Source organism: Carlito syrichta, unplaced genomic scaffold, assembly GCF_000164805.1.
Source record: "Carlito syrichta isolate Samal-C Ts95f unplaced genomic scaffold, Tarsius_syrichta-2.0.1 Scaffold111835, whole genome shotgun sequence".
Classification (NCBI taxonomy): Eukaryota; Metazoa; Chordata; class Mammalia; order Primates; family Tarsiidae; genus Carlito; species Carlito syrichta.
In genome coordinates, this window is record NW_007055931.1 from 3,163 (window position 1) to 16,686 (window position 13,524).

Genomic DNA, 13,524 nt, shown 5'->3' on the forward strand with positions numbered 1-13,524 from the left:
CTCCCAATCCTGCTGTTTTTCTGTCTCTTTCTTTTCTCATTCCCTCCCCTCAACTCAGGCCCTACTCAGCGGAGGTTGGACTCCCGCAAAAATCAGACTATCCTACTAAAAATATCAATATATAGATATCCACTTGTTTTGTATGTGTCTATAAAGACTAATAGTAAAAATATTTGTGATCTACAAAGAGAAAAGCCATCATATAAAATTACGTATACTAGGATTACAATCATGTCTTTTTAAAAAAATCAGAAATGGCTATCTAAATATAGAATAAAGAATTGAAAGGAAAAACAATAAACTACTTTTAAAATCTTTATTTTTCTTTCCTTTTTTTTTTTTTTAGAGAATAGGGTCTCACTTTGTCACCCAGGCTGGAGTACAGTGGTATGATCATAGCTCACTCCAGTCTCACACTTCTATGATTAAGTGATCCTCCTGCCTCAGTCTCCCAAGTAGCTGGGACTATAGACACATACCACCATGCCTGGCTAGTTTTAAAACATTTTTTAGACTTGAGGATCTCGCTTCGTTGCCCAGACTGGTTTTGAACTTGACTTCACGCAATCCTCTTGCCTGAGTCCCCCAAAATGCTGGGATTACAGGCATGAGCTACTATGCCCAGTCAATAAGCTATTCATAGTAAATTTTAAAGGGTAGTGGAAGTAAGAGTGACTTTTTTCCTATAATGTTTTAAAGAGTGTGATAGTAAATAATAAGTGGTAACTTATACTACTTTATACTTCAGAATTTATAAAAGTATCAAATTGTCATTTCACATAAGCAACTGCAGAAAAAGGGCACAAAAAAAGATGTAATGTACTTGCTACACTTACTACAACAGTGGTTCTCAACCACAATGTTGTAATGTGTTCAAGTTGTTTATAGTAATACTTACATTAGAACAAAATAAAAGTTAGACACATAAAGAACATTCTTCCTTACCTGCACTCATCATTATCATTGAATGGGGGAAGGAGTAAAGGAACAGGTAGTGTGCCATATCCCTATTTTGTTTATGTTGGGTCATGTCTGGTGTGTTCAGCACAGGAACACCATTCTCTGTGTGTGTTGCATCAGGTGAATTGTGACAGAAAAATGTCTGAGACCATTGCATTACAATGTCACTGAAAAAAGTAAGCAATTGCTTTTTCTACTTACTTTCCCATTGCTGACAATACCCATTTCCCCAGGATGCAATTTAAGTACATCTTGACAGAACAACTGGTGAGTTTGGAAAATATTAACTCCAATGGTGTTATATTTTTTCACAAAAGCATTTTTATCCATCCCCTAAAGCAAAGTTAAGAATGATAAAAGTAGTAAGAGAATAGTGAATATAGTAAACCATTTTCTTAACAAAGCCTACTTTAAATATTAGTTTAAGGTTTAAAATTATACTAAATTACAATTTTAAGAAGTATTTTTTCTTGAAAGAATATTTTTAAAAAGAATCCTCTTTGCCAAGACATTTACAATATGCTTAAATCTTATTACAAGTATATGCAGTTTGCTACTCATTTTTTGAGAATTTCGAAGGCATTATGAAATTAATAAAATGCTAGGGAACATCAACTTAAATAAAATTTAACATTAAAGAAATAAATAAAATGTCTATTACATTCTGTACTCACTACCCCCATTTTAGTGTTTTCAATAAAAAAGTGTTTAAAATAGAAATACCCTCTCCTTATTATACCAATCCCACAAGACCAATTTAGCAATAGTGTACTTAAATACTAAATTACTGAAAGTAACCCTTGGTCAAAGTAAAAAAATATATACATATAGACTTTCACAGAAAATAAACAACAGATAGTTTCCTAAAGCATATTTCTCTCTCTCAGTACTCAAACTTTAAAGCACAAATCAATCATCTGGATACCCTGTTAAAATGTAGATTCTACTTCAGTAGAATCAGAGCCTTAAATTATGTATTTCTAACACGTTCCTGAGTGCTCATACACTGACGGAAATGTGCCCCTGCACCGTCCAATATGGTAGCCACAGCCTCAGATGACTATGTGGCACTTAAAATGTGGCTAGTATAATTGGGAAACTGAATTAAAAACTTTATTTAGTGTCAGTTTCAATTAAAAATAGCCATTTTTAGCCAGTGGCAAGGGTGTTAGACCATGCAGCCCTAGATTCTCCTTACCTCCAAAATTCCCATTTCAATCATCCCTTCTCTGACTACAACCTCCTAACCTGTCCCATCTCCAGACCAACATTTCAGTCTACAGACACTACCATTTACTCATTGTCTAACAGTCTTTCTATGGCATAATTTTCATTCTAACCAAGTAACATCCCAGAGTACTTTACTGTAAAAAAAAAACCTTTCCCATGTTTAGCTCCCTTGAATGCTTCCCCTTACTCATATTCACCTAGCAAAACTCCAGCCCTGGATAAACACAATTATGCGGACTCTGCAACTGGATCAAAACAGTGGAACACAGTTGGAGAAAAACATGCAACCAATGCCCATCTTACTTCAGTTTATGATTATTATTATTTTTTTTTTCTGAGTTGGAGTCTCACTCTGTCGCCCAGACTGGAGTGCAGTGGCCGCTCCCGGCCACCGCAGCCTCGACCTGCTGGGCTCCGGTGATCCTTCCGCCTCAGCTTTCCAAGTAGCTGGAATTATAGGCATATGCTACCACGCCCGGCTGATTTTTTGATTTATTGTAGAGATGAGGTCTCGCTGCCCAGGCGGGTCTCAAACCCGCGGGCTCAGGCAATCCACTCACCTCAGCCTCCCAAAGGGATGGGATTACAGGCTGAGCCACCGAGCCCGGCTTAGTTTATGATTATTAACCTCAAGTGGGCCCTCAGTAATGACAAGAAATCTTCTTTCACTAATGTATTGAATTCACTTTCTCACTCACAGAATAATAGAAATTTATTGACATTTTCTCCCTTCCTCAAATCTCCCAACCCGACTGGGCAACTTGGCGAGACCTTATCTCTACAATAAATCAAAAAATTAGCTGGGCGTGGTAGCACGTGCCTGTAGTTCCAGCTACTTGGAAGGCTGAAGTGGAAGGATCATTGGAGCCCAGCAGGTGGAGGCTGCGGTGGCTAGGAGCGGCCACTGCACTCCAGTCTGGGAAACAGAGTGAGACTCCAACTAAAAAAAAAAAAAATCTCCCAAGACATCGACTCCCCCACTGTAATACTTAGCTAATGATCCAACTTTTGAAAGTGAAAGCAACCAGAAGAGAAATACTTCATCTGGTTATCACTAAATAAACTTACCTTTCTGAATCTGTACTTATATATTCTACCTTTCTTCTGGTTAAAATGGATTTTCAATTTGCACCGAATCGTAGCACCTCTTATCTACTCAAGAACTTTGCTCCTACTTTGCTCCTTTCTCTACATCATCCTTTCTCATTTTGTGGATGTACTGCTCCTATTAGCACACAAAAAGGTGACACCTCCCAAATTTAGAAATCCTTTCTTGACCTAAGTCCCACTCTAGCTACAGTCATGTTCCCTAGTACAGAAAGATTCCTTAAAAGAGCTACCTATAGTCATTGTCTCTATTTCCTGATTTCCTATCCTTTCTTGTATCTACATCATTTTTATACCTATCATTCCACTGGTCACATCTCCTAGACTCTCCACATCACTCACTCTATTCAGGTCATAATGATTTTCTATCCCTATCTCAGACCTAGCAAGACTGTCTCTATATCAGGTCTTCACACTTCACTTGCTGTGGTGGACTCTCCACAGCCTTTCCCATGCCTTGATTTCTCGTTTCATTCAGAGCTCTGCTCAAATGTAAGCTCTTTAGAGATGCCTTTCCTGACCACTCCATCGAAATTAGCATCCTTCAAACTATACATCCTCTTATGTTTCTTTATATTTCTCCAAGATCATTTTGTCTGTCCTGCTACAGTGTAACCTCACAAAGGACAGAGATTCTGTCTGTCTTGTTCACAAGTTTGTCTCCATTGTGTGGTATATGGTCAATAAACATTTGCTGAATGGATAATGATTCTTTCTTCTAGATGATCATCTTGGGAATTTCCCCATACTGGACACCTTCAGTAAAATATCTGCGCATTATTTACATAATGCTTTGACCCCCAATTCCTCACTTAAGTACATATCCTAATTAGAATGCCATCAACTATAAAAATCATGAGCTAGTTAATAAAATATATGAAATTTGATTTGTTAAATGCCTCTACGCAATGTTTTCTCATTTAATGTTTATCTTTTTCTACTGTAAAAGGAATGTTTACTATTCCAGTTGATTATACTTATTTATTGATGCTTTTAAGTAACATGATATCTCCAAGTACACTGAACTATACTTTTGAAATATGCAACACATATTTATTATTTCGAACAAATAGTACTGACCTCAGTAAGGAATGTTTTAATTTTATCTCCAGTATAAATAGCTGTAGCAGTTTCTTCCTTTGCCAGTTTCCTGAGAAAGCTTCTCAAAATGCCGTTTTCCTGTGTAAGAAAAGCTGCCAAAATTCCTCTAGAAATAGCTGTATTTTCTTCATTTATTTTTGATGTAGGATTATAAATAACTCCCAACCGACTATGAAAACTTGTTTTCTGCAAAACACATTTATAGGTTAAAATGACTAATACCTTACATACCTTGTTACGGTTGAACATATTTTCTTTCCCACCAAGTTCGTTCATTTTGCCATATACCATCTTTCAAGGCTAAAGCCTTTCATTGTTGACTGTACTAAATGTGTTGTACCACCAAAATAGCCTAAAAAACAACCATTTTACTCTAATTGTTTCATATCTTTGCATAAAAATTATTCCGTAATGCAATATTTACTTAACTTCTTTTTGTATGTGAAATGACACACACAAAAAATATAGAAAAAAAGAAATGTAGTGCTCAGTGCATTAACCCACGAAACTATCACCCAGGTCAAGAAAAAGAGCACTGCCATAACTCAAAGACATCCCTCAGATCCTTGTCAATGAGAAGTTAAAAGTTACTATTTTGTTTTGACTTCAAAATAGTTGATATATATATCTTTTTATATATGTAAAGATAATCATTGATAGAATAAAAATTCCAAGTTTAAAAATTATGAAATAAACTTAAAAGGCTGATAGCTCTAATACAGAAATATTTTTAACTGTCGAAAAACATCACACACTAATTTAAATAAGGTATTAAAGAAAATGTAAAGTGACATCCAAAATGTTAATCTACAAAAATGCTTCCATGATTTAATGATAAAACCTTAACACCTACGCCCTATGTGATCTGGAATCTCATTCCTCTGTTATATCATCTCTTATCTTTTTTCTTACTGTGTTCTAGCCACATACTTCGTTGCCTTCCTATATAAAGGATGTCCTTGCATTACTGCCTCTACATCAGCTAGTCACTCAGCTGAGAACACATTTTCTCTTAGCATTTGAATGTTCAATTCACTTGATTCCTTCACATCATTGTTCAAATGCCATCTTCTCAGTGAGGACTATCCTGCCATCTTTATTTTAAATTGTAATCTATCTAACTTAGTTTTGTATTCCTGATTTTCCTATACCTTGTTATTTTTCTTTTTCCATAGTACTTCTCACTCTCTTACTTGTTCTATCTTATTAACTCAACTTATTTATTAAATCTCTCAGTTATTTTCTGTCTCCTCACCCAACCCATTCTTGCTAGAATTTAAGCTGCACAAGAAGAGGGATCTTAGTTTTGTATACTAATATACTCCCAGAACCTAAGGCATAGTAGTCACTCAAACATTTATTTAATAAATAAATACACTAATAAATAGAGTATATATACAAAGGACATATGTATTCAAATGTAAATGATATATTTATTCAGAAAAGAAGAAACGTAACTGGCTAATAAACACAGAAAAATGGTTCATACCATTAGTTACCAAATAAATATAAATAAAAGGCCACTTTTGTTTTCAAATTGGTAGAAAGAATAGGTATAGCAAAAACAAAGGCCTTCAATACTGTGATGTGACAGAGTCTCTAAAAACTATGGAAATTAACATCCATTTGTATTTTTAAAAATTATCAAAAGTCTAAAAATAACTATCCTTATAAGCAGAACATTCATTTTTATTTTAATTTTTATTTATTTATTTTTTAGAGATAGGATCTTGCTCTGTCATCCAGGCTGGAGTGAAGTGGCATAATCATATCTCACTGTAGTCTCAAAGTTCTGGGCTCAAGTGATCCTACTGCCTCAGTCTCCCAAGTAGCTGGGACTTCAGAAGTATGCCACCATGCCTGGCTAATTAAAAAAAAAAAATTTTTTTTTGAGTTGGCGTCTCACTGTCACCCAGACTGGGGTACAGTGGCACGCTCCCGGCCACCACAGCCTTGACCTGCTGGGCTCCGGCGATACTTCCGCCTCAGCCTTCCAAGTAGCTGGAACTACAGGCGTGCACTACCATGCCCGGCTAATTTTTTTGATTTATTGTAGAGATGAGGTCTCGCCAAGTTGCCCAGGAGGGTCTTGAACCCGCGGGCTCAGGCAATCCACTCACCTCAGCCTCTCAAATGGTGGGATTACAGGCTGAGCCACCGAGCCTGGCTGAAAAAAAAAAATTTTTTTTTTTTAAATTAGAGATAAACTCTTGCTATGTTGCCTAGGCTAGCCTTGAACTCCTGGCCTCATGTAATCCTGCCTCAGCTTTCTGAGTAGCTGGGATTACAGGTATGAGCCATTGTGCCTGGCTCAGTACACTCATTTTTAGTAACCTATTCTAAGAGAAAATAAAAATACAGATAAGCTATATATTCAAAATTTTTTATGACAGCATTAACAACTATAGTGGCTAAAAACTAGAAACTACCTGAATTTTCTATATTACTAGCTATTTTCATGTGGATAGTATATTATATATTTGTTGGAATTCTTGTTGACACGAAAATGTTTAATATTATTAGAAAACTATTTTGATAAAATTGTAAGTGATGATTTCAACTATGTAAAAATGAATATTAAAAAAAAATTCAGGAAGAAAATACACCTAAAAACCAAAATCGATTCCTTCTTGGTAATATGTTTTATGGGTGACTATTTTTTCTTCTTTGTTCACATTTTCTTTTCTGTACTTTTGATTGTCTATAAGGGACATGTGATACTTAAATAACCAAGAAAAGAATTTAAATACTTGTGTGTAATTTAAAAAAAAACTACAGTGAAATGATATTAGACAAAGGCTTTTTTTCAATTTTTTTATTTCCAAAGGATAACATGTTGGAATTCCAAACGATTTCTACTCTTCAAAATTGCTGCCCTTCATATACTTCATATATAAATAATGCCCTTCATATATAAAACATGTCCTTCAAATATAAATAAATTTAATTTATTGTTCTAAAGGTAGATTTTTAAAAACTTTGAGATGATAAAAACAACCATCCATCCTGTAAGAAATAAAGAACTGACACAGCATTTCTAAAACTTACAGAAGAAGCAACTAACTAAAAATCAAGGGAAAGTTACCTTCTATATAATCAACTAATGGGGAACGGCAGTTTGTGAGCCTCTCAGAGAACAAGCTCCCAGAATAGCTTAAGAAGAAAGAGCAGGCAGAAGGCAATTTCTCCCAGCAGAAAAGACAGATCCCAAACAACCTTTTTTTGAAACTTGCTAGTTGGCAGGCCACTGAGAAAAGTCCAAATGCATTCTCTAATATTATATAAAAAAATCTCTTAACAGATGTCATGATGTTCTATTTAGAACGTATTATTTATTCTTAATGTGATAGCCAGCCTCTAAGATGGTCCCAATGGCATTCATGCCTTTCTATAGCCCCTTCTCACACTAAATAGAAGTGATCTGTGTAACAAACCAGAAAAACATTGTGCATCTTAAATGACACCACGGTTCTGTCTTTATTTCTTTAGTAAACTGGAGAAAACCAGCTGCTATGTTGTGAGGACATTTAAACAACACCAAATTGGGTCTATGAGGCAATGGAATGAAGCAGTCTGCTAAAAGCCAGTGAAACACTGAGGACTCTTGCTAAAAGGCAGGCAAGTGAGCTATCTTAGAAGCGCACCCTCTAGTTCCAGTGAAGTCTTCAGATCACTGACACTATAACCAAAATCTTGACAGCATCCCCATGAAAGAATTCAAGTCAGAACCACTCAGCTAAGTTTTTAGCTCCTGAATCCTAGCACCTCAGAAACCGGTGGGGGAAAAAATGTTCATTGTTGTAAGCACTAAGTTAGAGGGTAACTGGTTATGCAGCATTTGTTACACTTAACGAATATAAAAAACAATTTCATTCAATATTTTGGCTTACATCTAAGCGTTTTTTGTCTATATAGACCTATATGTTCCCTAAGAAACACAGGTTATAAAAGAGTACTTTTATAAAAATATAGACAACTATATCCACCTGATGTACACTGGTTTATACATATCTAATAACAAGAAAATTAAGGTTGACTTAAGACTTAAAATATTCTTCAGTGAGATAAATTTAGTTTTTCTTAAATAATCAGGAGAGAAAGTGTTGCTTAATTATGTGACTAAAATTGCTATTATTAGCTATTGTTGGTAAATAGTAGATTTGGGGTCATTGAGATAGTATAGGTCCTAGAGTTATTTACTTTGTTTTAATACCTTACTTATAACCAATATTAGATATGTATATGTCTGATCATTAGGGCTATCAGATACTACATAGATCATGAATCACAGAAGACAGGTTAGTTTTTCTTTTCCTGGGCAAAGTTACCTGTCTTAAATGTGAATTTCTATCTTAGTCTCCTTAATTAATTAAAACATTAACATGGAAGGGAATAAGGATTTAAAGCATGTTCTTCATACTGCTTTCTTGAAATTGCAATAAATTAAAATTTTTGTAGTAAGAATATCTAGATACTCACCATGTGCTCTAATGCATTAAAAAGCAGTTTTCTCCCAGATGGCTTATCGAAATCAGCAATAATCCAGAGAGTGACTACAGAAATTATACTGTCATCTGAAAGTTTCAAATAGTCTAGTCAAATTAATTCTTTTAAAAATTAAAATAAAAGCAGGGGAACGTTTGAGTTAACACATACAAATAATAATAAATACATTAAAATTAATATTTCTGAAAATAAGCAAAGACAGGTAAATATTATATGTGTATGTGTGTTCATACATATGTATACATATACTAGGAGAGTAATTCATTGTATAAGCTTTATATAAAGCTCCCAGTGTTGGTACACAAAACTTTTAGTTAGATTTGCAAAAAACAGAAACAAAAAAGGTATTTATACCCCATATATTTAATTTGATATTTATACTCCACATACATATAAAACCAGACACAATCAAGTGTATTCAGAGGTATAGAAAATAGAACATTTTATTAGCTTACAATTTATTTATTTCAAAATGTTTGGCTATCATTAACTTGGCCTAATTTGCATCAATTTATCACATCAACATTCATAAAATTTCTTTTCAAAAAAATTTGAAAATTTGTAATCCATATGAAGAAATCATTTAAAATTCTGAATCACAGTTAAATGGGTTTAATTTCACCTGGCTATAACGTAGAATACCTTAAATGATACTTGTTTGGCCATCATTAAAACCTATAGAAAAACTGGTCCTTAGACCAGGTAACCAATTTAAAATAATTGTAAAAAAAAAATTACCTAAAAATAACTAAAACTCACTCCTGAATAGATTTGCAACTACAGTTATTATCACAGTATTATCTAATTATACAAAAGCTAGCTTTGGTTAATGAAAGAAGAAAAAAATGTAACAAAAAGGATAGCCTTGATTTCACTTGTAATCTTCAGAAGCAATTTAAGAAAAAAGCAGCAACACATTCTTCTTTAAGAAGAAAGGTAAAAAATTCCAATGCCTTTTTAATGTCAGTGTTTACACCATCACATCTAGTAAACTGAGAAATATTTCAAAAGTGCTAAGTAAATTTCTCAAATCTATTTTAAAAAATAAATTTACATTAAGAGAAAATTAGGTCTGTGTTAATATTCTTTTAAATTGCAAGCCATTTAACCAAAGGGCATTTAATTTCAGGCTTATTCTTTTTAATATATTTTTTTTTGAAATTTTTTTTGAAGACAGGGTCCTGCTATTCTTTTTTTTTAAATTTAAAGATAGCATCTTGCTATATTCCTCAGACAGACCTTCAACCCCTGGCTTCATGCAATTTTCGTACCTTAACCTCCCGAGTAGCTGGGACTACCAGTGTGTATCACTATGTTGGGTTTATTATAAAGTAACTTATTCTGATGCCCAAAGACATTTTTGAAATACAACTCAGAACCTGATAAATATATGTTTCTATTTCTTCTTCCCTATTTCTCTATTTTTGCCTTCACTTGACATATTCAGGGCTGTAGCCTGCCATAAGAAGGAACTGCATTATATTTTATTATTTGCTGGATTTCTTGTAGACAGACTACTTTATGAACACAAAATCATGTAATATGTGAGGAAGTAATTCAGGAGCCACCTGGTAGAAAGATTTAATCTACAACATTTTCATAAACTAGTTGTACAGTTTTTGTGTTAAATCACTCTCATCTATAAAAGTTGACCCTTACAAGATAGTTCATTCCATCTTTAGATCACTCTCACTATTAGAAAGTTACCACTCCTATGCTGAGACCCGAAATTCAGCCTTACAGGCTCTTTTTTCTATTTCTAGAGCAAAGCAGGCCAAGCAAAACAAAGCAAAAACAAAAGCCAAATTCTAATTATCTTTGTCTATCTGAATAGTTAATTTACCCTAAAAAAATCTGTAGTTTCACTGAGACTTCTCTGCTTATGCTAAATCATTATTTTCAAATGTGTTACTGTCTTGGTCTCTCCAGCTCTGGTTGTAACCCCCAACCTAAGGAAAACATCCAGATGTTGTGTAATCAGAATGCAGAACTACTATCTTTTCTGATCTGGGAAATGTACTTTTATTGATACATTATAAAATACCAGTTTACATAATTTGAAAAGGTTTTATTCCTTTTTTAAAAAGATAGAAATAGCTTACTTTAAAAAAAAGGCAAAGAAACAAGATAAACTCCTTCCGCATATATGATAAGCTAGGAGGCATCATTTTCTCAGTACAGTCCTTAAATCTTAACAAATTATAAATTCTGAAATTGAAATCCAGGCTTCTAGTAAAAAATAGGAACATATTAAACTTATGATGCAATCACCTTATAAACATTGTAATTTTTTATCACTTTAGAAATAAATATTGGCAAATAAAATAAGCTTACCATCTGGAGTTAAGTAACACATGCTCTTTGCAATTACAGCACTCTTATCTTGTGAATCCAAGAAAAAGAAAGTAGAGAAATCTTCAATATCAGCAGTTACTGAAAAAATTCATATTAAATGTTAAATAATGAATTAATAAAGGATTTACAACTCAATAAGCATTTGTACAATAGTATGTGAAGGATTATTTTACCTGATGTAGATATTAAATTAAGGTACTGCTGTTTAGTGTGCAAAATCAAAGAATTTATACGAGGTACAGCATTATTCTTATCCATTAGAAAATCAACTGCATCCATGTGATCATTTAATGTGCCCTAAAATAACAAAAATATTATTTAGATAATATAGGCGATTTATATGCATATTTTATTTTTATTTATTTTTTTGAGTCTGGGTTTCACCCTGTCTTCCAGACTGGAGAGCACTGGCACAATCATGGCTTATTACAGTCTTGACCTCCTGGGCTCAGGTGATCCTTCTGCCTAAGTCTCCTAAGTAGCTGGGACTATAGGCATATACCACCACACCCAGCTAATTTTTAAATTTTTTTGTAGAGACAAGGTCTTACAATGTTGTCTAAGCTGGTCTCAAACATCTGGGCTCAAGCAATCCTCTCGCCTTGACCTCCCAAAGTGCTCGGATTACCAGCATGAGCTACTGCACCCCGTCCATATACATGTTTTAAAATTATGCAGATAAGCCAGGCTCGGTGGCTCAGCCTGTAATCCTGCGCCTTTGGGAGGCTGAGGTGAGTGGATTGCCTGAGCCCGCGGGTTCGAGACCTGCCTGGGCAGGGAGACCTCATCTCTACAGTAAATCAAAAAATCAGCCGGGCGTGGTAGGTGTGCCTGTAATTCCGGCTACTCGGAAGGCTGAGGTGGAAGGATCGCCGGAGCCCAGCAGGTTGAGGCTGTGGTGGCCGGGAGCGGCCACTGCACTCCAGTCTGGGCGACAGAGTGAGACTCCAACACACACACACACACACAAATATGCAGATAGCCGGGCTCGGTAGCTCAGCCTGTAATCCCGTGCCTTTGGGAGGCTGAGGTGAGTGGATTGCCTGAGCCCGCCGGTTCGAGACCCGCCTGGGCAGCGAGACCTCATCTCTACAATAAATCAAAAATTAGCTGGGCGTGGTAGCAGGCGCCTGTAGTTCTAGCTACTTGGAAGGCTGAGGCAGAAGGATCGCCGGAGCCCAGCAAGCGAGGCTGCGGTGGCCGGCAGCAACCACTGCACTCCAGTCTGAGCGACCGAGTGAGACTCCAACTCAAAAATAAATAAATAAAATAAAATAAAATAAAATAATGCAGATAATATATTTAATGGTTACTTTAAAAATAAATAACATGCAATTTAGAAATTACTGTAGGCCTGCCCACCAGACATCAGATCTTGCAAGACTGCCATTAAAGTCTCACTTCTGCTGCTGCTGCAAAAAAAGAATTACCATAATACATCTTTTAATAAAAATTAGAATTTTCTCTCCCGTTAAGTAATTTAAGCTGTACTTATATAAAAGATAAATTTAATTAAAATTTGTTTTTAATTACAGAACAAAAAGTTTTATCAAATTAGCCATTAAAAGAAATTCTTAATACGAAGTATCAGTCATTATATATTTGTTTATAAATGCTTACCTACCATAAAAACTTCATTTTGTAAATCTGCAGATGTATCCATCATTCTCTGAAGAACAGCCATTCTTAGGTATATACTATTAGTCTCTTCATGAGTTAATGGTTCACCATTATAAAGAGCTTGAGGCAAAGGACCCAGACCAGTCATCTTATAAAAGCTTGCTCCAGCCTAATCAGTGAAAAAATAGAGTATTAAACAAATATGGTTGTTTAAAAAAAGGGACATTGCCACATTTTTATATGCCAGAGGAAAAAATGTCAACTTTGCTCATTTTAACTGTCCTTTCCAAATATTACTTAAAGGAAAGTAATTTACCTACATAGAGTAAGAGTCAGGAAACTTTTTCTGTAAAGGGCCCGATAGTAAATATTTTAGGTTTTGTGAGTCAGTCAGTTTCTTTCACAATGACTCAACTCTGATGTTATAGCACAAAATGTCATAGACAACACATGAATCAACAAGTATGGCTGTGTCCCCAAAATACTTTAATCACAAAAACAAGCAGTTGGTGGGTTTGCTGATCCTTGATACAGAGTATGACACTTAAAAGTAAAAACACAAACGTTTACCTACACCCAAGACCTGTTTTCTCTGTATTAACATGATCAATAAACACATATTCAGTCATGCCGCCAGCACTGGGC

The 13,524-nt window shown here is 34.8% G+C and overlaps 1 protein-coding gene across 1 annotated transcript in view; it reads right to left on the reverse strand.

Annotated features, from left to right (window-relative positions):
- Positions 1 to 1,161: 1,161 nt before the first annotated feature.
- LOC103273263 (UDP-glucose:glycoprotein glucosyltransferase 2-like) overlaps positions 1,162 to 13,524 on the reverse strand; it is a gene marked incomplete at both ends in the record, with an annotated part of 74,403 nt that continues 62,040 nt past the window's right edge. Inside the window, 6 exons of the mRNA XM_008070694.1 lie at positions 1,162 to 1,293; positions 4,378 to 4,584; positions 8,878 to 8,972; positions 11,239 to 11,337; positions 11,433 to 11,556; positions 12,884 to 13,048. Of these exons, the coding sequence (XP_008068885.1) occupies positions 1,162 to 1,293; positions 4,378 to 4,584; positions 8,878 to 8,972; positions 11,239 to 11,337; positions 11,433 to 11,556; positions 12,884 to 13,048 (822 nt within the window). The remainder of the gene's footprint in view (positions 1,294 to 4,377; positions 4,585 to 8,877; positions 8,973 to 11,238; positions 11,338 to 11,432; positions 11,557 to 12,883; positions 13,049 to 13,524) is intronic.